At 37.3% G+C, this 27,604-nt stretch overlaps 1 protein-coding gene across 1 annotated transcript in view; it reads right to left on the bottom strand.

Moving 5' to 3' along the window:
* Window positions 1–1,708: 1,708 nt before the first annotated feature.
* The window catches only part of LOC121430636 (lysosomal-associated transmembrane protein 4A-like), a 35,995-nt gene continuing 10,099 nt past the window's right edge, over window positions 1,709–27,604 (bottom strand). The window contains exons 3-6 of the mRNA XM_041627954.1: window positions 17,364–17,578; window positions 16,074–16,181; window positions 4,682–4,768; window positions 1,709–3,947 (exon numbers count right to left, since the gene is read on the bottom strand). Of these exons, the coding sequence (XP_041483888.1) occupies window positions 3,870–3,947; window positions 4,682–4,768; window positions 16,074–16,181; window positions 17,364–17,578 (488 nt within the window). The 3' untranslated portion in view covers window positions 1,709–3,869. The remainder of the gene's footprint in view (window positions 3,948–4,681; window positions 4,769–16,073; window positions 16,182–17,363; window positions 17,579–27,604) is intronic.

Here is a 27,604-nt window from a genome sequence, read left to right as displayed (position 1 = left end):
AGCCCAGGCCTCTTTAAGAAATCATTCCCAGGCCCCTAGTATCACAAATCTTTGTTCTATTTGTAAGTCTATATTCGTTCTAGTTGCACACAGCAACCCATTATGTACATGTATGTTTTGTATAGATCTAGATCAAAACAAAATTTTCATCAATTATTGATTTTCAACTGAAATAAAAAAATTGTTTAAATGATAATAAAAGTCAATAGAACAATGCAGAAGTCAACTATGCACTTTCGGGGTATGTTTTTAGATCAAAAGCAAATTTATATAATTATTAGGTTAAGCAGAACAAAAAAATGTTCATGTACATGAATGTAATCCATGGCGTTGTGGGCCGATCCCTGACAAAAGCCTACTGTAGATTAAAGGGGTACTCTGTGCTGAAAATATTAATATATAAATGAAAAAAAAAAGATTAAAAATCAGAGGAAAATACTATAGCAAGTTCTTGCATTTTAAAGTTTTAGCAATATATTGTAAAACCAGTTATGCACACCATCATGAATATTCATCATTTGGGTTGATGATCACATCCCCACTTTCTGTTTTCTTTAATTTTATTACATGAAATCCCAATTGTTTACATTTTTTTCATACATGTTTGAATGATATGTCTCTCTTATAATGAAATAAATTGCAGCAAAGAATATCTAATGCACTAAATTGTCAATCCAATCTTTTAGTTCTTGGAGGAAATTTTTTGAATAAACCTAATTTCATATTATAAAATACAAAATAATAAGTGGGGATATGACATCAGTTTGCTTCATGAATATTCATGAAAACTGACCTAGAACTGTTTCACCGGAATAAAGCAAATATTTGACATGATTATTCCTTGGCATATTTTGATCAAATTTTCAGCCTGGAGTAACCCTTTTAAATAGGTTCCATTATTACAATAAAGCAAACTTGAAAACATGAGCAGACATAATCCTAGGTATTATTGTTTTTACACAGGTCTGTAAAAGGATGTGTATAACTGGAGACCTAGAGTTGATTTTTTTTAAGTTTAATTTTACTTCAATTTACAGCACAGCATCATTCAGGAAATGTAACATCCATTATTTCTCTGTGCATATCAAACTAAATCTGCATCTTTTCTCTTCATTTTGTGACCACACCATGCAATGCATGCAGCATACACTCTCCTAGTCAATTAGCTCATTCAGATTTACTTGGTTAAACTTAAGACAAGAGATTCTGTGGAGGCACATTCACCTTTAGAATTTTTGCATCCTAAGATTGCTATTCAGTCACACCATCCATGCTCGCCCAATAACCAGTTCCAACTGATAGGAGTTTGAGTGTGAACAGCATCCAATATCAACCATCATTCACATCATTGCATGCGTCTCTTTTTTTTGGGGGGGGTGGGAAAGGGGGTCCACTGTTAGACTCTTTATAAATTGAGAAAAGAAAAAGATGGGTATTCTCTAAAATAACCTTTTTGTTCAAAAGACCCATATTTCTCTCCAATATTTCACCACATCTTATCTACATCAGTAACATTTGAGAGCAGTACAATAATTGAGGTGATGTAGAAACAGAGAAATCATTTCAGAAAGTACCTACAAACAGGGAGTCGGACATAGTTATTTTATAGACTCACCCCTATGTACATAAATTTTCTAACCATCACACGGATATGTCAAAAATTTTGTCAAAACTCAAAAATAAAACAGTGTTTATCCAAGGATGAATGTACGTTTATTATTGATAATCGTTTATTAAGTGACAATAAAATCTGTGCGATGCCTAACAATGAAAATCACTCACAAACACATGGATATTTCCTAGCGCATTCTTTCTCTGTTGTTGCAATTCATTTTACATTAGATAAAGTCTATGGTTTCAAGTGATATTCCCACCCCCTGGCACACTATCTCAATTTCTTTGCTTCAGTTATTCCTTTTGCACAAAGGACTAGTCCTCATATTTAAATTGCCCATTTCCATTTATCATACAACACAGTTTCAGCATGTGTGCTTTGCTTCTAAAAGCATTTTTTTTCACACATAAATTGGTAATTAATTTACAGGCAATCTTTTTTTTTCTTCTAAATTTTTAAAAATTGTTTAGCCCATGTTTCAAAGTATATTTTTGACAATGATTACCACAAATGGCTCAAGTCTGACCAGTTTGATGAGACAAATAAATGATTGTATTCTAGATATACACATCATTCACTAGCCTTTTCAGGTTTACTCATGTATTATAAAGCTTAGCGATTTTTTGTGTGGTTGATTTTTAAGACTGACAATATGTAATATACAATGCAATCAAACTTAGAAATCAGCTCTTATAAGTCTTAATATGATAATTCAGATACTGAGATTGTGTATTTAGCCAAAACTGAAACCAGGCATACCAACAATAACTTATATTGTAGCCCACAGAAAGCTGAAAGACCTTATTTTTTGTGGAAATCATTAAATCACTTCATCACAGTATGTTCAACTCCATGGCATTTTTAGACACATGCAATTCACTATCACTACGAATTGCTAATTAACCAAAATTGATTACAAAATAATCATCAGAACCACTACTCCTTATGATTGGTGCAATAAACTTGGCATGAAGTGTCTACTGTTTTATGTAGCTGTGCAGAGGAATTCTTGCTGTGACATTTCTTAAACTGTTCAATAGTGGAGCTTTAAAAAAATGGAAAACACTCAAAATATACAAACTGTTGCAAGAGGGCGCTTTGCCTCTTCCCCTCTGCAGAGATCTCTGATTTGTTGTGATTTTCACAGCTACACAGCGGAGTACATATAGGAACATGTAAATATGATGAATTGGTTGGAAATGAATACAAGAGAATCTGGTGAAAATTAATGTACGAGGAGGAATGCGAATATGCAGGGGAAAACAAATGGAACAAAAATTGAGAAAATGAAAAAAGACTAAAGCTGAGAGAAAAGAAATACTAAAGAAGTGAAAATTAAGAGATTATAATGCAAATTGTTGTTCAACTTTTATGCATTTTCTGTAAATATAATCACATGTAGTATATGATACATATTTATAAGCATCAAACTCCTCAAATTTCACTATCTAAAATAAAAAAAATATCAAAGTTTGATATTATTCTCTCAAATCTGATAATACATATACATGCTTGATATCATCAAAATGAGTGATATTTACTTCTTTTGAAAGAACATTTCGAAACTTTTCAATGCCGACTTCGTTCACAATCTCAAGCAATTGTAAGAGGTACTGTGCAGATATCATACAAAAATCAAATATCCTTTCTGATGGTGTCAAGTATGCAATGATTATTATTAATAGAACATAAATATTCAACTAAAAGTGACGAATCAAAGAAATATTTCTCTTCTTTTATGTCACTGATAAATTTCTTCTTACGCAACACTATCCTCCCTCATCTCAAACACCATAGCACTTAAAATTTTCAATATTTTTAGGACTTACGTAAGGAATACGTATCATTATACAGCTCTTAACCAATGTATAATATATGGTATATATACATTTACCTTAGGTTCTAATTAAGTCCCTAGAAGTCAATGAATGGATGAAGAAATATTCCCATTACCATGACATAAGACTGAAGCCTATGACTATATGTATGTTACAAAGTCTCCTCCTAACCTTGTAAAAGGGAAACGTTTCATTTTGGGATTGAAACATTGCATGATTGTGTTGATTTAATGTCAACATCATATGATGCATGAAAGAAATGCTTATTAGCCCCACCAAAGTTATTTTTTTTTATTCTTAGATTCTTTAATCATAAATAATACTATTGCAAATATTTTTTTGTCATTCAAGACTTAAAGCGTTTAATTTGTTGTAGCTCTTGTTGACAATGTTGTAACTCTTGTTGCTGATGTTGCCTATTCCTGGTAGGCTGGTGGTGGAGGGGGCTTGTCTATCTTGATTTTGATTGCTTCATCATAAGAAGGCAGGAGAGCCTGAAATTGAAATAAAAAAGGTCAAATCATTAAGTATACATACAACATTTTGACATGTATTGCAAAATAAATGATTAAAATATTAATGCCAAAACGATTCCCACATATCTTCTAAAATTATTTCTTGCCCTCTTTTCATAATTCAGGATTCCCTGAATTTCCTTTGGGGTAACTGAAATATTGTATTTTGATGATCTATGCTACTGCTACTGCTACTACTACTACTACCACCTCTTACTACTACTACTACTACTACTACTACTACTACTACTACTACTACTACTACTACTACTACTACTACTATACTACTACTACTTCTACTACTACCACTGTTACTTCTCCTACATAATATCCATATATCTAGTTGATCTGTTAATCAAATCTTTCTCCTATCCCCATCCACTTCCTTCAGCTATTCTTCCTATAATCTACATGTATTCATCTACCCCCTCCTCTGTACTGTACACTGTACAAGTTGGAAATGAATTTGTTCAATTAGGTACTGTACTTTATTGTAGTAGGTTTCACGGTACCTACACCATGTATCTTAGGTAAATGTTGGTCATAAAAAGGACTACCCAATCTCTGAAATTTTGCCCAAGAAAGATACATGTCCATGGTCTACTGTGAAACCTACTACACTATTCTTCTTTGCCATGGAAACCTTCAGAAGTTACATAGGTACTTTAGCCTTTAGCAAGAACAAGCAATTCAAATGTTTGCAGGATATTTACCTCTGTGTCAGGACATTGCTCGATCTCTCTCAGCTCCACACTGGCGGTGTGTTTGTAGCAGGCCCAGATACAGGCAATGCAGTAGAACTACAGAGTGGGAGACAATAATAACAATAAATCATTAATAACGAACTTAATACAATATTTGAATGCTGCTTGCAATTACCCCATGTTATATGGCTACCAGGATCAGGTGGGTGTTTCATAAAGTTACGTAAAGTTACGCACGACTGGAACATGTAATAGGTCAACCATGTACATGTATACCAATTACATAGGGATGTCCCATAGCACAAGAGAGGATCACCAGTCATGCGTATTTTACGAACAGCTTAATATGAAACACCAACCTAGTGTGTGTTTCATAAAGCTTTTTGTAAGTTAAGAGCAACTTTAAGAATGACTGGTGATCCTTTCTAGTGGCAAATGGTACATTCATTGGCGATGGTTAAGCACGTGTAAAAGGTTCACCAGTCGTTCCTAAAGTTACTCATATGTTACGAACAGCTTTGTAAAGTGGCCCCCAGGTACTCAAGCATTGAATGATTTATTCCTACATGTACCAGGTACCCATTTTACTACAACTGGTGGAGAGTGGCAAATGTTGGTCAACACCTTGGAAAAAAGAATGAAAGAGGGGGAGACAGAAGGGGAGGATACATGTACATTTAGAATGATTGAACAGAAAGACATGGAAAGGAAACAGAGGATAAAAGAAGGAAAGAGGGGGCACATGTGTACATTTAGAGGCAGAGCATGGTGGTAGATAACAGACTTTACACTGTAGGAAGGTTGAATAGAAAGACAGGGGTACGAAGGGGCAGGGATTAATAGAAAGGAAACAGAAGAGGGAGACAGAGCGATCAGATTATAAAAGAATCAAATAGATAAAACAAGAAAGAGAGAGATAACATGGGGGCATAAAATATTGTTACGATACTGCAACAAATAACAAAGAAGATTTTTAAATATAAAGTTTGAATTTTCCTTTTTTTATTACAGGAAATAATTATACATAAAATAAAACAAATAATGATCTTACATAAATCTCTTGAAGTGTCCGATGTAAAATCCCGAAGTGATGATGCTATATCCAAGTAATAATCCAAATGATAAAAATCCCAGTTGACTGGCGAAAATTCACAATGATGGCGATGATGAAACTGATGTTGAAGTCCGATGAATAATAAGAGTCACTGCTACGAGTTGAAATGTCCGTGAAGACGATGTTGATGATGATTAACAGTCAATTTCAGTAATCCATGGGTTGAAGCGTGTTCATTGAACAGGTTGATGATGTTGATGATCTCGATGAGAACTGATAATTTCTCAAAATAACTGCAAACAGTTCATTGATGCATAAACTGCTCTGATCTGATCTGGTGAAGTGATCTCATATGATGTGATGTGATCTCCTGCTCTCATATGATGTGATGTTCTTTACAATTCTTGGCTATCCTTAAAGGGAAATAACTAATAGATGAATGTAATTGCTTTCACAATTCTTCTACAATTATTCATATATGTAACACCTCCCCCACCAGGGAAAAGAAAGCTTTACCGTAGTAAAGGTTTCTTTATGATTATTTTTTCTTTTAACTGTTCAAAGTCATCTTGATAAATCATTTACAGTTATCGTGTACAAAGATATAGTACTTAACGAACATGTTAAAATAAATGAACATCAAAGATGTTTTCTTCAAATGACACACTTGGTCAAAATCATGAATAATTTCACTTTTTATACTCTTGATAGAGCATCAGCAATTACATTATTCTTTCCCTTTATGTGTACAATTTTCAAAGGGAATGGTTGGAGCATTAGGCTCCATCTGTACAGTCTTTGATTCTTTGTTTTGAATTTCTCCAAAAACACAAGAGGATTGTGATCTGTATAGACTGTAATCTCTCCATTGGTTAGATACACCTCAAACTGCTGAAGGGCTAGTACGAGACTCAGGGCCTCTTTTTCAATAGTTGAGTACTTCTTCTGAAATCTATTGAGTTTCTTAGAGAAGTAGCACACTGGTTTTTCGATGCCTTCTTCATCTTCTTGGAGCAATACTGCTCCTACTCCAACATCACATGCATCAATAGCTACTTTGAATGGCTTTGTGAAGTTTGGAGCTGCCAAAACAGGCTCATTCACCAAAATGGCCTTTAATTTCTCAAATGATCTTTGACATTCGTCAGACCAAACATACTTCACTTTTGCCTTCAGCAGGTTTGTCAGAGGACTAACCACTGTACTGAAATTTGGAACAAATTTCCTGTAGAAGCCACTCATACCTAAGAATCTGAGCAATTCTTTCTTAGTTGTGGGAATTGGGAAGTCTAAGATAGCTTGTATCTTGGCTTCTCTTGGTAGCACTTGCCCTTGACCAACCACATGACCAAGATATGTGACTTTTGCCTTGGCAAATTCACTCTTCATCAGATTCACTACTAGATTGGCTTTGTCCAGCCTGTCAAACAGTGCTCGCAAATGATTCAGATGATCATTCCAAGTATCACTGTATACTAGGATGTCGTCAATGTATACGACACAATTGTCAAGTCCGGCAATCACTTGATTTGTCAACCTTTGGAAGGTTGCTGGTGCATTTTTCATTCCAAAAGGCATGACTTTGCATTGAAACAAGCCTTCAGGTGTAACAAAGGCTGATATCTCTTTGGCTCGGTCAGTCAGTGGCACTTGCCAATATCCTTTAAGCAAGTCTATCTTTGTGATATAGGCAGAATTTCCAACCCTATCAATACAATCTTCTAACCTAGGAATTGGATACGAGTCAGTCTTAGTTACTGCATTTACCTTTCGGTAATCAATGCAAAATCTCTGAGAGCCGTCTGGCTTTGGAACCATTACAATGGGAGAACTCCAACTACTCTGACTCGGTTCGATTATGTCATTATCTAACATAAACTGTATTTCCTTATTCACCATTTCCAACTTGCTTGGATTGAGCCTATAAGGATTCTGTTTGATAGATCTTACATCACCTACGTCTACATCATGTACAGTTAAAGGTGTACGACCTGGTTTGTCTTTACATACATTCTCATATTCTCTTAACAGGCCAGATATATCATTTCTTTGATCTTCAGGCAGGTGTTTTAATGCCTCATCCATGTTTCTTAACATCTCTGAGTTAGACAACTTTATACCACATGGTTCGTTCTTAGATACATCTGTATAAGACAATTCATTATCTGTCTTTCCATAACATTCTTCTTCATGTACATCTACATGTTTTTCTTCTTCTTTGACCTGTGTTGTACCTATTGGCTGACTAGCCTCTCGCTCAAAGTATTCTTTCAACATGTTTACATGACAAACTCTTTGAGACTTTCTTCGATCAGGGGTACTGATCACATAGTTGACATCATTCAATTTCTTTTTCACTATGTAGGGACCACTAAACCTAGCTTTCAAGGGCTCACCTTGCAAAGGCAACAACACTAATACTTTGTCTCCAGGCTTGAAACTTCGCTCTTTTGCATTTTTGTCAGCATGAGCTTTCATTTTTCCCTGCGACTCTTTCAAGTGTTCCTTAGCCACATCACAAGCTTTTGAGAGCCTTTCTCTAAACTTTGACACATAGTCTAGAAGGTTTACATCATCATCTGGATCTGTGTTCATGTATGCCGATGATACGACCATATCTGTATCAGGCACATCTAAACACGACATTGAAACACAGCTTAATGAAGTAATGAAGCGAACACATGAATGGTTAATTCGAAACAAGCTTATTCTCAATGTCGATAAGACTAAGACAATGCTACTTGGTTCACGTCAAAGAGTTTGCACATTACAAAATAAAAACTTAGATATTATTATAGACGGAAAATCCATAGCATGTGTAAATGAATATAAATGCCTTGGTGTTATCATTGACTCATATCTAGACTTTAGGAGTCATACAAACAAAGTTGCAAAAGATGTTAAGCAAAAGTTGGGTATTTTGAGGAGACTGAGATCTACCTTCTCCGCTGAACAATTGTCACAGATTTACTGGGGGTATATAGTGCCCCATATTCTCTATTGTTGCAATGTGTGGACAGGGAGAAGTGATGTCAATTACGATATCCTTAATCGCCTACATAAAAGGGCAGCATACTTAATTTCACACTTAACTTGGGAAACCCCGTCCAATGAAGTATTTAATAAATTATCTTGGCCAACATTGGACAAACTTTTTTGGAAATCTGCCTGCTGCACAATGTTTAAAATAATTCATGAACTTGCCCCACCTATACTTTCACGTAGAATTGTACTTCTAGACACCGTACTAATGAGGAACTCTAGACGATCAAATAAACTGATTTTGAGACTCCCAAAATGTTCCACCTCTTTTTATCAAAATTCTTTCCTTTATTCAGGTGCCACAAAGTGGAACAACCTTCCGGACGCTACGCGACTAGAAAAGCGGCCAGCCTCCTTTAAATTACTCCTAAAATGATATAATCACAGATAAGAATATGACATCACTTCTCATACTTACAGCACATGCTACATGTATTGTGTTTTATTAGAAATGTATGATCACTTCCTCGATTTGGTTTTTATCCTATGCTATCTTATGCTATTCTTAAGAATATGCCTGACTGGTCAAATATTACATAATTACCTTTGCTCCTGAACTCTCTCTCTGTTTACCTCTGGCCCTTTCTCTCTCTCTATCTCTTTCTTCCTATCTTACCATGTCCTTTTACTTTCTCATTCCAAATCTTATTCTGATGTGTATATATATTTTCTTTACTTATGTTTTCTTTATGTTATGAAATATATGTTTTTTGGTATTTATGCAGAGCCCTGTGGAAGACCAGCGATTTTTAATGAATATTTTAATTGTATATATTGTGTAATTTTGCATATTTGTTTGTATGAAGCTGAACAGGCTACTCTGGATAAAGATGTGAAATAAATAAATAAATAAATAAATCATCCTGAACCATAAACCTCTCTTTGATAAGCTTTAGAGGACCCCTAACCTCATGACCATAGACCAATTCAAATGGACTGAAACCTGTGGACTCATTCGGGGAATCCCTGGTTGCAAACAGTAGGAATGAGATCCCTTTATCCCAGTCATCGGGATAGTCTTCACAATAAGCCCTAATCATGGTCTTCAAAGTCTGATGATAGCGTTCTAACGCTCCTTGGGACTGTGGGTGATAAGCAGAAGACTTAATCTGCTTTATTCCCAACTCCTTCATAACTTGCTGAAATATTCCTGACATGAAATTTGACCCTTGATCAGATTGAATTTCCTTTGGCAGACCGTACCTAGTGAAAAACTGCACTAACGCCTGCACCACTGTCTTTGCAGTGATACTTCTCAAAGGTACATGTATCGCCTCTGGAAACCGTGTAGACAAGTCCATAATTGTCAGGAGAAATCTGTGACCCGACCTCGTTCTGGGTAAGGGTCCGACACAATCAACAAGAACCCTAGTAAAAGGTTCATCAAATGCAGGAATGGGTATCAATGGAGCAGGCTTGATAGAAGGCTGTGCCTTACCAATAATCTGACATGTGTGACATGTCTTACAGAAATGCACAACATCTTTGTGCATCTTAGGCCAATAGAAATGCCTCATAATTCTATCTTCTGTCTTCCGAATACCGACATGACCTGCCATAGGTAACTCATGAGCCATTTTCAGAATATCTGTGCGGTAACAAGGAGGAACTACAACCTGGTGAATTATACACCAATCTTCATCAGCTGGTCTCCGGGGAGGTCTCCATTTCCTCATCAAAATGTCATCTTTGACATAAAAGCACTCAGGAACCTTATCAGCCTCAGCCTCAGAACATGCTTTTTGTGACAAGCTTTTTAATTCTGGGTCTGCCTGTTGTGCCTGTACAAGGGAGGATTTACTAAACAAACTATCATTGTTAGCAACAGAGCCTTCAACACTATCCCCATTCAAATCCTTGAAAAAGGTTTCAGCTAACCAGACATCAGTACTCTCCTCTACATCAGCAGATTCCGCATCATCCTTTTCAGCTCTACGAGTCTGAGACCTAGTAACAACACAATCCGGGAAAATCCCTGGAAAATCTTCCTGCAACAATTCAGTTTCAGCTACCTCAACGGGCTTTTCCGAAACCACTGGAGATGCAACAACTTTATCTCCAGCCAAGTCGTTACCTAACAAGAAATCAACACCTTTCATGGGTAATTCTGGAACGACACCAACAGTCACAGGACCACTAACTAGGTCACACTTTAAGTCGACCTTATGCAAAGGAACCGACATGAAATTTGGGCCAATACCTTGAACTAAGACGTTGGCATTCTCTGAACTCTCCGGAGGAAGAGCCGAATCACCTGGCACCATCAGGGACTGTGCAGCCCCTGTATCCCTAAGGATCACCACTGACCTACCAGCAGCACCAGTCGAACAAGGGGATACTTCACCATCATGCAAAAAAACTTCTAAAAGTTTCATCAACCTGTTTAACTTTATCAGCAAATACCAGAGAAACACTCTCAACATCTTGATTGGGCTCTGATGGAACAAACTCCATCGAGGGAACACTTGTTTGCTTGACAAAACCCATGTCTTTCTTAGTTTTGGTTGGCATTCCAACCAATTTCCAACATGATTCTTTCAAATGTCCCGATTTATGACAATGAGTACAAATTTTGGAACTACGACTCTCAGACCGTTTGGTTGATTCTGTGCCCCCACTAGCCTGATCCTTATTAGCGTCTTTGTCCTTGCTTGCATATTTTCCCTCACTAGGTTTATTGTGGGATTCAAATGACCCTTTACCTTTCTTTTTCCAATAATTCTTGAAAGGAGGCCTATCTCCACTACCCTTATGTGTGACCTCAAATTCATCAGCTACTATGGCTGCTTTACTGACTTCAGTAACTCTATGGTCATCTAAGTGAGATTTAATGCCAAAAGGAAGACTCTTTTTGAATTCTTCTAGGAGGACAACTTCCCTAAGGTGAACAAAATCTTTGTCAACTTTCAGTGATCTGTACCACTTATCGAACATCATTTCTTGTTCCCTAGCAAATTCAACATACGTCTGGCCTGTTTGTCTTTGCATGTTCCTAAATTTATGTCTGTACGCTTCTGGTACCAACTCATATGCATTGAGAATTGTTTCTTTTACTGTAGCATAGTCACATGATTGCGTTTCAGAGAGTGAAGAATAGACTTTTGCAGCCTTTCCAACAAAAACGCTTTGGAGGAGAAGAGTCCAGTATTCCTCGGGCCAATTTAGTCTCTTGGCCACTTTTTCAAATGACACAAAATATGTATCAACTCCCTCTTCATCAAATTTTGGCACAAGGCGAATATTTTTCGCCACATCAAAGCCTTGGGGAGATTTATCTTTAACAGAGTTAGTATTAGTATTTGCATGAGCTAACTCCATTTCTTTCAACTTTAACTGGTACTCCAATCTCATTTTCTCCATTTCAATGTTTTCTCTGATTCTTTCCTTTTGAAGGTTTTCTTTGATTCTTTCCTTCTCAAGGTTTTCTTTGATTCTTTCCTTTTCCAATTCAATGTTTGCCAGTTGTATCTGAGCATCGTCTGAAATATTGATAGAAGTTTCAGACTCCTCTGTAAGCTTCATGTGACTAGCTAACAAGTCAATTATCTCTGCCTTCTTTAAACCTGGGGCTAGAGATACACCCAAACGATCACAAACTGTTATCAAATCATCCTTCTTCAGTGACTTCAAATGATCATATGACAATTCTGTCATTGCAAGAAATTCTTCAACATCAAATGTAGCCATAGTGAATATACACAAATACAACCAAGTAATAACACAGTACAGTATATTCTAGAACTTTCCAAAAATTTCCAAAATGTTTTCAATTCAAATTGGTTTTTGTTTCAAACTGACTTTCGTCTCACAATTGGCTTTCGCTTCCTGAAAAACTGGTTTTTTTTTAGTTTCAAATTGGCTTGTACAAATTTGGTTTTCGTTTCAAATTGCCTTGGCTTGTACAAATTTGGTTTTCGTTTCCCGGACAAGCCCCCAAAATTATTTGTTACGATACTGCAACAAATAACAAAGAAGATTTTTAAATATAAAGTTTGAATTTTCCTTTTTTTATTACAGGAAATAATTATACATAAAATAAAACAAATAATGATCTTACATAAATCTCTTGAAGTGTCCGATGTAAAATCCCGAAGTGATGATGCTATATCCAAGTAATAATCCAAATGATAAAAATCCCAGTTGACTGGCGAAAATTCACAATGATGGCGATGATGAAACTGATGTTGAAGTCCGATGAATAATAAGAGTCACTGCTACGAGTTGAAATGTCCGTGAAGACGATGTTGATGATGATTAACAGTCAATTTCAGTAATCCATGGGTTGAAGCGTGTTCATTGAACAGGTTGATGATGTTGATGATCTCGATGAGAACTGATAATTTCTCAAAATAACTGCAAACAGTTCATTGATGCATAAACTGCTCTGATCTGATCTGGTGAAGTGATCTCATATGATGTGATGTGATCTCCTGCTCTCATATGATGTGATGGTGTGGTCAAGTGATCTAATATGATGTGATGATAATCTTGAAGAATCCACCAGCTTTATATAGTTTGCAGCTATTCTTCTAGAACTCACTATTAAGGAAGGTTCTAGCATTTTCTTTAAAAAAACTTTCTTCTTTCAGGAGCAGTCAAAATCCAGAACACTCTTGAATCTTGAATGACCTCCTTGAATCAAGAGTGTCAATAACATAGCTAAGCCTATTGTTCCTAATCTCTATTCAGAAATAACAATACAACTCCTTGGCCTTTAAATAGGCAAGGCCTGCATAATAAAAAGACATTCTTGAATGTTCTTTACAATTCTTGGCTATCCTTAAAGGGAAATAACTAATAGATGAATGTAATTGCTTTCACAATTCTTCTACAATTATTCATATATGTAACAATATTGAGAGAAATCAGTACTACAATGTAAGGAAGAGGATATAAGGATATATGGAAGTTGGTAAGAGGGGATGAAGAAAAATATAAGGAGACAGAAACCAAGAATCGAACAAAAAAAGAAAGAGAACTTAAATACTAGTACACTGTACTATACATGGGGAAATAGGAATCAAAGGCAAATAAAATGCAATACCAAGAAAGAGAAAGAACTGAAACAAAAAGAAATCACTGCATGACAATAGACATCATTCCAAAAATGAAAATGAATAGTGTAAACAGTATTATTCTACAACAAAGTTGGCAAAGTTCCTAATTTCAAATACGACTTCGCAAATCTGTGATATTCAGACATTGCAAGCAGTTTATGAATTCCATACATGTACCTCCCATTCATAAGCACAAGCTGTCTATTGCCCTTTTTACACAGGATTTTCTTAACCCGGACTATCGCTAACCCCGTACTATCCTTAACCCCGTACTATTTTTTTTCCTTTTCACACATGCCAAATTGTTATTGCTAACCCCGGATAAGGAATGCTTGCTTTTTACACACGAAACTCGCTAACCCCGGACTAGTGGTTTTTGTCGATCATTCGTAGTACAAGTGCTTCACTCGTACACGTTTTACACACGCTACAATTTCCTTAACCCCGTACTATAGGTGGGGCCAAATTGCCATTTAGCCCCACCTATAGTACGGGGTTAAGCTTAGCCCACTTTCGTTTTACACATGCGATCTTAACCCCGTACTATTGCTCTTAGCACCGCAATTGGTGGGATAACCCTGCTTTTTTGCAGGGCCAAATAATCCCGTACTATAGGTGGGGTTAGCCCACTTTGCAAAAACGCTGTGTAAAACGAAAGTGGGCTAAGCTTAACCCCGTACTATAGGTGGGGCTAAATTGCCATTTAGCCCCACCAATAGTACGGGGTTAAGGAAATTTTAGCCTGTCTAAAAAGGGTATAAAGGATCTGATAATTAAATTATCAACATCCTGTCACTCAAATTCTACATGTACATGTACATTATTGTATTCAAACTGATATCAGTATCACAATTCACATGTACATGTAGGCTCTTGCATGCATGGATGTTACAAAATTGAGGGCTGAGAGGTATCTGTAGTACTCCCGCAGGGGTTACTCAATATGACTTGGGGACCGCATGACCGTTACCAAAATTGCGGGAAAAGGGGTCAATTTCACGGAACGTCCGTGGACAGAACACTCCTCGAAGTAGTGAAAATAGGGGTGCTTACCGTCCTCGATCTGATAGAAATAGGGGTCAGGAAAAGGGGGAGTACGATCACGGGAAGTAAAATCCGTCGCCGAGCCACCAGCCGCAGAGGGCGCGCTCATCATGCTCTGTATCTTTATGTGGACAACTCTACATTTATTTTTACAAAGAATTCTACTTTTCTTATTTTTCAAGAAAAATAAAGTTCTTTTGGATTATTGTATCAGTATGACATGGCTCTTGGTTATCTTTAAGGACTGAGCACTCTGACGCCTGTGTTGCAATTTCCTCTAATGAGGAAAGGGTATAAATGCCCTGTCCTTGAAATATGGTAAATAGGGGTAAGTTTGCGAAATGGGCAAAAGTGTCCTTACAATCTTATAATTAGGGGTGTTTCAAGGTACCATTTTACCGCAATTTTGTCCTTGTTTTGCGTGAAAATAGGGGGGTAAATTTCACGAAATGTCCTTGAAATTGACTGCAATAGGGGGTTACTTGCATTTATGGTAACGGTCATACGCGTCCCCCTCTGCTGGTGAGTGACCCCATCGGGGTAGTACTACAGTGTTGTATGTATATATTTCAAGCCTGATTCAAACTTTCATAAAGGTCAATAATGTAATTTACATGTACTAGTACACTGTCATCATCTATCATTCCAAATGCATGTAAACACTCAAATCTTTTCTTCAACTGGTAAACTATACATCTGGCATGAATGGGTTTTAAGTACAATGTACATGTATGATGAAACAGTGAACACATACCAAGTCTAAGAATTAGTGTAAACTATGCACGTTTCTCTCCAGTTACAAAACCTTTGACGTAGTGAAGGATATGATAACATCTGCGAAGGTAATATTTCCAAGAAGCTATTGCCTTACATATATCTCTGTATAAATTCAATGCTACAATTACAGTGTAAATCACACAAGTATACATTGTCCTACATTATTCACAAAGAAAATGTGCATACACTGTACATGTACACCTTCATGAACCTACATCTACCTACATGTATCTATCTATCTATGACTTTTTTTTTCCCAATCAATATAATAACTTAAGAATGTTTTCTGCTTTGCTAAGGGATCAAAAATCTGAAAGACAGTTATGAAAAATATTGTGTTTACATAACTGTCTTATCTATCAACCAACCTATCTTTCTATCCCTTTACATGTAGGACCTACTGTCTGGCAGTTAATAGAACACTTACCTTAAATAACATGATTGCGAGGAAAATTGCAAGAGCGATGAATGTAAACCATGGTGATTCAATGTCATACTTGCTAACAGGTAGGTTCTCCTTCCAGTGCATGAATTCCTAGGGTCAAAGGTTAAATGGCAATATAACAAATTATAACTCAGAATGCATAGTTCACCCCAACGCAAACTTGAGTTAAATAAAAAGAAAAATTCAACAAGCATAACACTGAAAGTTGGATGTAAAATAAGATTGGAATGTAAAATAAGAAAGTTATGGCATTTTAAAGTTTCGCTTCATTTCACAAAACAGTTACCTGTTCATTATATGTACATCTTGGTCGGTATGCAAATGAGGATCTGATGACATCCCTCAGTCACTATTTCTTTTGTATTTTATCACCGGTATATGAAATATTTTTATTTTCTCATCATTGTCATGTAAAAAGAAGTTTCATTCCTCCCTGAACATGTGGAATTCCATTATTTTAACATTTTGTGCTTCAGGCATGGAGGTCCTAATCATCAAATTCGTAAAAATTGAAATATTGTATAATTCAAACAATAAAAAACAAAAGAAATAGTGAGTGACATCATCGACTCTCTCATTGGATGTAACTGGCTGATTCATATAACTATTTTGTTAAAAATAAGCGAAACTTTGAAATGTCATAACTTTTTTATTTTACATCCGATTTTGATGAAATTTTCATCATTGTGCTTGTCTGATTTTTCTCTATTGATTCAAATCAACATTTTTCTGAGGACTTGACCTTTAATCACTTGAATGAGATCAAACCAGCAATACGAGTTACTAAAAAATGAACAAAAATGACAAATTGTCCAAATGTGACTAAAAATCAATAGTGTGTAACAGATGGTGATAGAAAGAATAGCTTGTTTCGCATCATGTACTTATAGCATATCATGTTTGCACTTTCTAACATCATAAAGACAGAAGTTCCTTGGCCTGACACATAAGATCAAAAAGGGGATTTAAAGTCAATGTTAAGGTCCCAAAATCAGAATGAAAATTTAAAAATTTATATTTCTTACACAACTGCAGCATAGGAAATACACGAGGGCACGATGGGCAACTTTGCCCTCATGACAGTACAGATCTGCCCTAAATTTCCCCCAAAATGCATGCTTTGGGGCAATCATTCTTTCTAGAGTTGCCCAAAGATCTGTTGCAAACAATATTGAAGATTATTTAGAAAATCATTATTCTAACTATGGCAGAATATTGATAATTTCTACTGCATACATGTACATGTAATTGCTTGTCGTCATTGCATTGTACCTGGTTGTAGGGGAATTTAGGGCTGTCTTCATAGTCAAAGTCAGGATAGTAGGACATGACACCGATGCAGGTTAGGAACGTGATGAAGAAATCAAAGAGCTGAAGACAGAAGAATGGTAGGATGTACCCGGAGCGATACTGAATGATCCCCTTCATCATCATGGTGGTGATTAGCAGGAAACAGAACACAATCACAAGACCAACGCAGTAATCAGCTGGAGAAAATAAAAGTGAAAATAAAGTACATGTACATGTATTGTAAAACATGATAAAACCATACAGGATATTGGCTTTGCCTAATAATACATTTTTGATTTGGTAATTTCTTTTTCATTTGCTCTCCATTACATGTATCCAATAAAGATTCCCCAGATACAGGTTTAACATTTTTTAGGGTCGCCTAATCGGGATAAGCCCGTCAGTCATAAGGACCATAAGTCATAATACTGACTGGTCATAAGGACCGCTAGTCATAACGTGTAAAATCCTATACCCAAAAGCTCGCTAGTCATAATAGGCAAAAGGGGTCGCTAGTCATAAGGTCATAAGGACCATGGGTCATAAGGTCCGATTTTCATAATGCAAGATAAGGGTCGCTATTCATAATGGACCATAAGGGTAATTGATCATAAGGATCGCTAGTCATAATCAACAACGAGGGTCGGTATTCATAATACTAGATAAGGGTCGCTAGTCATAAAAAGGAAGAGGCTACATTAATCATAAGGGTCGCCAGTCATAATAGGTGATGAGGGTCGCCAGTCATAATAGTAGAAGGGGTTCGTCAGTCATAATAATACATGAGGGTCGCCAGTCATAATAATAAAAGGGGTTCGCCAGTCATAATTGTAGAAGGGGTTCGCAAGTCATAATGGTAGATGAGGGTCGCTATTCATAATAGTAGAAAGGGTTCGCCAGTCATAATAATGGATGAGGGTCGCCAGTCATAATAATGGATGAGGGTCGCCAGTCATAATAATAAAAGGGGTTCGCCAGTCATAAAAGTAGAAGGGGTTCGCCAGTCATAATGGTAGATGAGGGTCGCTATTCATAATAGTAGAAGGGGTTCGCCAGTCATAATGGTAGATGAGGGTCGCTATTCATAATAGTAGAAGGGGTTCGCCAGTCATAATGGTAGATGAGGGTCGCCAGTCATAATAGGAGAAAGGGTTCGTCAGTCATAATAATGGATGAGGGTCGCCAGTCATAATAACGGATGAGGGTCGCCAGTCATAATAGGAGAAAGGGTTCGCCAGTCATAATAATGGATGAGGGTCGCCAGTCATAATACTAAAAGGGGTTCGCCAATCATAAAAGTAGAAGGGGTTCGCCAGTCATAATGGTAGATGAGGGTCGCTATTCATAATAGTAGAAGGGGTTCGCCAGTCATAATGGTAGATGAGGGTCGCTATTCATAATAGTAGAAGGGGTTCGCCAGTCATAATGGTAGATGAGGGTCGCTATTCATAATAGTAGAAGGGGTTCGCCAGTCATAATGGTAGATGAGGGTCGCTATTCATAATAGTAGAAAGGGTTCGCCAGTCATAATAATAGATCAGGGTCGCCAGTCATAATAGTAAAAGGGGTTCGCCAGTCATAATGGTAGATGAGAGTCGCTATTCATAATAGTAGAAGGGGTTCGCCAGTCATAATAGTAGAAGGGGTTCGCAAGTCATAATGGTAGATGAGGGTCGCTATTCATAATAGTAGAAGGGGTTCGCCAGTCATAATGGTAGATGAGGGTCGCTATTCATAATAGTAGAAGGGGTTCGCCAGTCATAATGGTAGATGAGGGTCGCTATTCATAATAGTAGAAAGGGTTCGCCAGTCATAATAAGGAATGAGGGTCGCCAGTCATAATAGGAGAAAGGGTTCGCCAGTCATAATAATGGATGAGGGTCGCCAGTCATAATACTAAAAAGGGTTCGCCAGTCATAAAAGTAGAAGGGGTTCGCCAGTCATAATGGTAGAAGGGGTTCGCAAGTCATAATGGTAGATGGGGGTCGCTATTCATAATAGTAGAAAGGGTTCGCCAGTCATAATAATGGATGAGGGTCGCCAGTCATAATAATGGATGAGGGTCGCCAGTCATAATAGGAGAAAGGGTTCGCCAGTCATAATAATGGATGAGGGTCGCCAGTCATAATACTAAAAGGGGTTCGCTAGTCATAATAGTAGAAGGGGTTCGCAAGTCATAATGGTAGATGAGGGTCGCTATTCATAATAGTAGAAAGGGTTCGCCAGTCATAATAATGGATGAGGGTCGCCAGTCATAATAGGAGAAAGGGTTCGCCAGTCATAATAATGGATGAGGGTCGCCAGTCATAATACTAAAAGGGGTTCGCCAGACATAAAAGTAGAAGGGGTTCGCCAGTCATAATGGTAGATGAGGGTCGCCATTCATAATAGTAGAAGGGGTTCGCCAGTCATAATGGTAGATGAGGGTTGCTATTCATAATAGTAGAAAGGGTTCGCCAGTCATAATGGTAGATGAGGGTCGCTATTCATAATAGTAGAAGGGGTTCGCCAGTCATAATGGTAGATGAGGGTCGCTATTCATAATAGTAGAAAGGGTTCGCCAGTCATAATAAGGAATGAGGGTCGCCAGTCATAATAATGGATGAGGGTCGCCAGTCATAATAGGAGAAAGGGTTCGCCAGTCATAATAATGGATGAGGGTCGCCAGTTATAATACTAAAAGGGGTTTGCCAGTCATAATAGTAGAAGGGGTTCGCAAGTCATAATGGTAGATGAGGGTCGCTATTCATAATAGTAGAAGGGGTTCGCCAGTCATAATGGTAGATGAGGGTCGCTATTCATAATAGTAGAAGGGGTTCGCCAGTCATAATGGTAGATGAGGGTCGCTATTCATAATAGTAGAAAGGGTTCGCCAGTCATAATAAGGAATGAGGGTCGCCAGTCATAATAGGAGAAAGGGTTCGCCAGTCATAATAATGGATGAGGGTCGCCAGTCATAATACTAAAAAGGGTTCGCCAGTCATAAAAGTAGAAGGGGTTCGCCAGTCATAATGGTAGAAGGGGTTCGCAAGTCATAATGGTAGATGGGGGTCGCTATTCATAATAGTAGAAAGGGTTCGCCAGTCATAATAATGGATGAGGGTCGCCAGTCATAATAATGGATGAGGGTCGCCAGTCATAATAGGAGAAAGGGTTCGCCAGTCATAATAATGGATGAGGGTCGCCAGTCATAATACTAAAAGGGGTTCGCTAGTCATAATAGTAGAAGGGGTTCGCAAGTCATAATGGTTGATGAGGGTCGCTATTCATAATAGTAGAAAGGGTTCGCCAGTCATAATAATGGATGAGGGTCGCCAGTCATAATAGGAGAAAGGGTTCGCCAGTCATAATAATGGATGAGGGTCGCCAGTCATAATACTAAAAGGGGTTCGCCAGACATAAAAGTAGAAGGGGTTCGCCAGTCATAATGGTAGATGAGGGTCGCTATTCATAATAGTAGAAGGGGTTCGCCAGTCATAATGGTAGATGAGGGTCGCTATTCATAATAGTAGAAGGGGTTCGCCAGTCATAATGGTAGATGAGGGTCGCTATTCATAATAGTAGAAAGGGTTCGCCAGTCATAATAAGGAATGAGGGTCGCCAGTCATAATAATGGATGAGGGTCGCCAGTCATAATAGGAGAAAGGGTTCGCCAGTCATAATAATGGATGAGGGTCGCCAGTTATAATACTAAAAGGGGTTCGCCAGTCATAATAGTAGAAGGGGTTCGCAAGTCATAATGGTAGATGAGGGTCGCTATTCATAATAGTAGAAGGGGTTCGCCAGTCATAATGGTAGATGAGGGTCGCTATTCATAATAGTAGAAGGGGTTCGCCAGTCATAATGGTAGATGAGGGTCGCTATTCATAATAGTAGAAAGGGTTCGCCAGTCATAATAAGGAATGAGGGTCGCCAGTCATAATAGGAGAAAGGGTTCGCCAGTCATAATAATGGATGAGGGTCGCCAGTCATAATACTAAAAAGGGTTCGCCAGTCATAAAAGTAGAAGGGGTTCGCCAGTCATAATGGTAGAAGGGGTTCGCAAGTCATAATGGTAGATGGGGGTCGCTATTCATAATAGTAGAAAGGGTTCGCCAGTCATAAAAGTAGAAGGGGTTCGCAAGTCATAATGGTAGATAGGGGTCGCTATTCATAATAGTAGAAAGGGTTCGCCAGTCATAATAATGGATGAGGGTCGCCAGTCATAATAATGGATGAGGGTCGCCAGTCAAAATACTAAAAGGGGTTCGCCCGTCATAAAAGTAGAAGGGGTTCGCCAGTCATAATGGTAGATGGGGGTCGCTATTCATAATAGTAGAAAGGGTTCGCCAGTCATAAAAGTAGAAGGGGTTCGCCAGTCATAATGGTAGAAGGGGTTCGCAAGTCATAATGGTAGATAGGGGTCGCTATTCATAATAGTAGAAAGGGTTCGCCAGTCATAATAATGGATGAGGGTCGCCAGTCATAATAATGGATGAGGGTCGCCAGTCAAAATACTAAAAGGGGTTCGCCCGTCATAAAAGTAGAAGGGGTTCGCCAGTCATAATGGTAGATTAAGGTCGCTATTCATAAAAGTAGAAGGGGTTCGCCAGTCATAATGGTAGATGACTGTCGCTATTTATAATAGCAGAAAGGGTTCGCCAGTCATAATAATGGATGAGGGTCACCAGTCATAATACTAAAAGGGGTTCGCCAGTCATAACAGTAGAAGGGGTTCGCCAGTCATAATGGTAGATGAGGGTCGCTATTCATAATAGTAGAAAGGGTTCGCCAGTCATAATAATAGATCAGGGTCGCCAGTCATAATAATAAAAGGGGTTCGCCAGTCATAATGGTAGATGAGAGTCGCTATTAATAATAGTAGAAAGGGTTCGGAAGTCATAATAATGAATGAGGGTCGCCGGTCATAATAGGAGAATGGGTTCGCCAGTCATAAAAATGGATGAGGGTCGCCAGTCAAAATACTAAAAGGGGTTCGCCCGTCATAAAAGTAGAAGGGGTTCGCCAGTCATAATGGTAGATTAGGGTCGCTATTCATAAAAGTAGAAGGGGTTCGCCAGTCATAATGGTAGATGAGGGTCGCTATTCATAATAGCAGAAAGGGTTCGCCAGTCATAATAATGGATGAGGGTCACCAGTCATAATACTAAAAGGGGTTCGCCAGTCAACAGTAGAAGGGGTTCGCCAGTCATAATGGTAGATGAGGGTCGCTATTCATAATAGTAGAAAGGGTTCGCCAATCATAATAATGGATTGGGGTCGCCAGTCATAATAGAAGAAAGGGTTCGCCAGTCATAATAGTAGATGGGGGTCGATTTTCATAATAGTAGAAGGGGTTCGCCAGTCAAAATGGTAGCTGAGGTATATGGTAGATTTTGCGTATTGACCTTCAACCCACTACATTTAGCAAATGAATCCAAAATATTTAGTACATTACAGAAACTGGCAGCTGCACCATTGAGAAATAAACTGTGTCATCCGCATTTTAAAGAACTTTGTATTCTTTTAAGCCAACATAAATTCGTTTGGCAGAGTGTTAATTTCGAATTAACAACCCAAGACTTCTAGCGCTTAACAAAAACAAATCTTAATGTCATTTGCCCATTGACTATAACACTAGAAAATGCATTCTGATCAAGTATTTTTATTCATGTCATGAAAGATTTGCCAAATTTAAAAATGGAAAGCGTTTTAAACAAAAAATCATGAAAAATCAGAAATCAGGAATATGTTTCTTCTCCATATACACAATTAAATAATACAAAATTTTCCTATTTTCACCAATAAATCGTCCAGACAAGAATCCTGATTGATTAACATGAATAATTATATGGTAATACTTTTTAAAGTCTGTGAGCAATACAACTTTACAACAGTTTACAAACAACATTCAACAATGAAACTGATCTCCAATTTTTGATGAAATGTCTTACTTTGTCACCTTAAGGAATTAATGTTATCAAGCCATTATTGTTTGTGAGATGGATAATTTTCCAGAAATATAAGCAAAATTCATACTTCGTACCAAGAATATACCTAAGTCCTGAAAGAATGCTTTAAAAAAATCAGTTGTAAATCCATCTCGTCCAGGAGGCTTATTATTTTTCATATTTTTTTAATGCAAAATCAACTTCACTGTAAGATATTTCTCCTAAAGAAGAATCGTTTTCCTCTGTAAGACTATGGAAACTCTCTTCTCTAATAAGATAAAAAAAAGTTCTTCAGCATCACTATTTCCATGATATTTATATTTATATAACTGTTCATTATATGACCCAATTTCTCTTAAGATGTCTGTTTGTTCTTGCAATACTGTACCATTATCATGAATCAATTCAACAAATGTTGAATAGGGGGGGGGGCGGAATTTTTTTCAGACATATTTTCCCCGATCGGCCACTCGAAGATAATTTTTGGTTTCTTTGAAGGGGTAATCCTAATACTCACTTCTTAGCTTTATTCCTATGAATGAACATTTATAGACAATATCATCTTTATTTATATAATGTGAGCGCGAAGCGCGAGCTAATTTTTTGGAAATCCTTTGTATTTTTTCTGAAAAAGATGTGCATGCAAATAACTACTACGAACGTGAAGCGCGAGCAGAATTGACTGAATGGCTGATTTTGTGGACAACTCTCCATTTGTTTTGTACACATATTTTCAGATTTTCCCCTTTATTTTACATATTTCACATTATCACCTCCTGACCTTGACATATATTGTGTGGATTATATTTTCCCATGACATATGTTGTGCTCAGAAGGAGGCAAGATGCAACTTGAAAGATAATGAGGAAAATCTGAAAATTTGTGTACAAAACAAATGGAGAGTTGTCCACAAAATCAGCCATATTGAAGCACGTTTGCCAATTTAAGGATGCCCTTAGAAAGTACAACAAGAGTTTTCAAACTCCCATAACTTGCTTATTTCATAACCGATTTTGATGAAACTTTTTTTAAATTGATCCTTTCATTTTACTCATTTTACATAATCGCGAGCCGAAATTTTTAAAAATTCAGACCATAAAACAAAAAGTTTTGCTGAGCACTTTTTAAAAATCACTTTGTAAATCAAACAAAATAATGAAAGTACGATTTCTGAGCTGAAATATGTTTTCTATGTTGACTTCAAATTTTAATATTTCAATCTCCATATTGATATGTAAATCACCTTACATGCAATGCAAGCGAGAAGCGCAAGAGATTTTTTTTTATAGTGACATTAAGGATTTTAAAAATCATTTTCCTAGGCTTCCCCTCATCTTATTTTATTCACTCGTCTTCCTCTTCTTGTGTTTCCCCTTCTTTTTTTCTCCTCTCTTTTCCCTTCTTTTTCTTTTTTTTCTCTCTTTCTTTCTTTCTTTCTTCCCCCCTTTTAATATTTTTGCTCCGCCAATGGGGGGGGGGGGGGTGGGCCCCTCGGACCCCCTAGATCCGCCTATGAACAGTGTATAAAAAAACAACTGATAATCAATAATAAATCTGAGTTTCTCTTTTCTAACAGTTTCAAAAGCTTTACCATGAAGACAATATCAAGATACTGTAAAAACATTTAGCTAACACAATCTCTAAACTGATCATTGTGTGATCGGTACGATATCCTAAATCAATATTTAGGATATCGTGGAGGTGCCGTGGCCGAGTGGTCTAAGGCGCCTGGCTATACATGGAAAGTCCGGGGTTCGATCCCCGGCCGCAGCAGCTATGCCCGTGAGCAAGGCATTTAATCTACAATGCTCTTTTATCCTGCTTTCAAATAAATGGAAATGCTGTATGCATTATTGGTAACTAGGTGTGCACTTGTTTAAAAAAAAAAAAATAAATAAATAAAAATATCACATTTTCTAACCAAAGAAATAATATCTGAAGATATCAAAAAAATAATGTTTTCTACTTTGCTTCAATGGTGTGGGCTGTCTCCAAGTATAACATTTTGGATTTGGATTTAACTGACGCCATGGATCAACTAAATTAACTCACTGACTCAAAACTTTGGACCAGGTTCCAATCACCACATAGGATTTTATGAGGATCATCATAGTCCAATAAGATACTTTCAATACATCTAAAAAATTTAGGGTCATTTTGCCCATACAATGAAATCAATGAAATAAGGAACATACTTTCCATCAGTGTCGCATTTTACTCTCTTAATAACAAGTTGTATGTTTTTATCAAATAATATAGCATTGCATTAGATGATATATATGAGAAAAAAACCTTCCTCCCACTCCTTTAAGATGCTTTCTTCCAAATCCTTTACAAAATGAGTGTCCTGTAAACAATGAATATTTGTTTTTTTTCCTTTTCAAAAAATGAAATATATAATATGAAGGAATAATTTCATGCTCATATCATATTCAACATCAACTAAAAAAAAGTATAATATAGATAGAAAAGACATTTTTCTTAAAAAAAAACCTCTATTAAAAAAAAAGGCTTTTAGAAAATACTGTGGTACAGGTTTAGGTCAACACTATCTTAAATGCATATATTCAAAGAAGATTTCCTTGTTATTGGAATCATTCACAATCTACACCTTTTCGCCTAAAGATAATTTGATTTTTTTTTAGGGGAGGGTGTCATTTCTAACAACTTCTGCTGGTTATGATGAAAAAAAAATCGCCGTAGGTAAAAAAAAATGCCCTTTTTCAAAAGGAAAAAGCCTTTTGGCAAAATGAAATGTGCTCTTTTTTCAAAAGTAATGTCAATAACATGAGATAATTTATCTTTCTAAAGGGTGTCATTTTTAATAGCTCCTGCTGGTTATGATTTAAAAAAAATCCCATTTTTCAAAATAAAAATGTGCTCTTATTCGAAATTAAATACCCTTTTTGAACTACAATATAATACATATTAGGCTTGAAAATCACATTTTTTTGTGTTCTCACGCTTTGCGCCCACCTCAGCTATTATGTAGCAAAGTTCCCTTCTACTGACAGGCGAACCCCTTCCACTATCATGGTTAGCGACCCTCTTCTACTAATAAGACTTGCGACCCTCATCTACTATTATGACTAGCAAACCCCTACTACACTGTAAAAATTAATTGCTAATTCAGCACTTACAGTGCTTGTATAGTGACTGTACTACTAGTGCTGATTTTCTAGTTCAAATTTAAACTAGAAAACCAACACTCCCAGTGCAATCACTATACAATCACTGTAAGCGCTAAATTAGCACCTTATTTTTTACAATGTACTATTATGACTGGCGACCCTCATCCATTATTATGACTGGCGAACCCCATCTACTATTATGACTAGCGACCCTCATCTACCATTATGACTGGCGAACCCTTTCTCCTATTATGACTGGCGACCATTATTATGACTGGCGAACCCTTTCTACTATTATGAATAGCGACCCTTATCCACCATTATGACTGGCGAACCCCATCTACTATTATGACTAGCGACCCTCATCTACCATTATGACTGGCGAACCCCTTCTACTATTATGACTGGCGACCCTCATCCATTATTATGACTGACGAACCCTTTCTATTATTATGAATAGCGACCCTCATCTACCATTATGACTGGCGTACCCCTTCAACTATTATGACTGGCGACCCTCATCTATTATTATGACTAGCGAACCCTTTCTACTATTATGAATAGCGACCCTTATCTACCATTATGACTGGCGAACCCCATCTACTATTATGACTAGCGACCCTCTTCTACCATTATGACTGGCGAACCCCTTTTAATATTATGACTGGCGACCCTCATCCATTATTATGACTGGCGAACCCTTTCTACTATTAAGAATAGCGACCCTCATCCACTATTATGACTGGCGAACCCCATCTACTATTATGACTAGCGACCCTCATCTGCCATTATGACTGGCGAACCCCTTCTAATATTATGACTGGCGACCCTCATCTATTATTATGACTGGCGAACCCCATCTACTATTATGACTAGCGACCCTCATCTGCCATTATGACTGGCGAACCCCTTCTAATATTATGACTGGCGACCCTCATCCATTATTATGACTGGCGAACCCCATCTACTATTATGACTAACGACCCTCATCTACCATTATGACTGGCGAACCCCTTCTACTATTATGACTGGCGACCCTCATCCATTATTATGACTGGCGAACCCCATCTACTATTATGACTAACGACCCTCATCTACCATTATGACTGGCGAACCCCTTCTACTATTATGACTACCGACCCTCATCTGCCATTATGACTGG

The sequence above is a fragment of the Lytechinus variegatus genome, chromosome 17 (assembly GCF_018143015.1).
Source record: "Lytechinus variegatus isolate NC3 chromosome 17, Lvar_3.0, whole genome shotgun sequence".
NCBI classification, from domain to species: domain Eukaryota; kingdom Metazoa; phylum Echinodermata; class Echinoidea; order Temnopleuroida; family Toxopneustidae; genus Lytechinus; species Lytechinus variegatus.
This window is presented reverse-complemented; position numbering and strand designations above follow the sequence as displayed.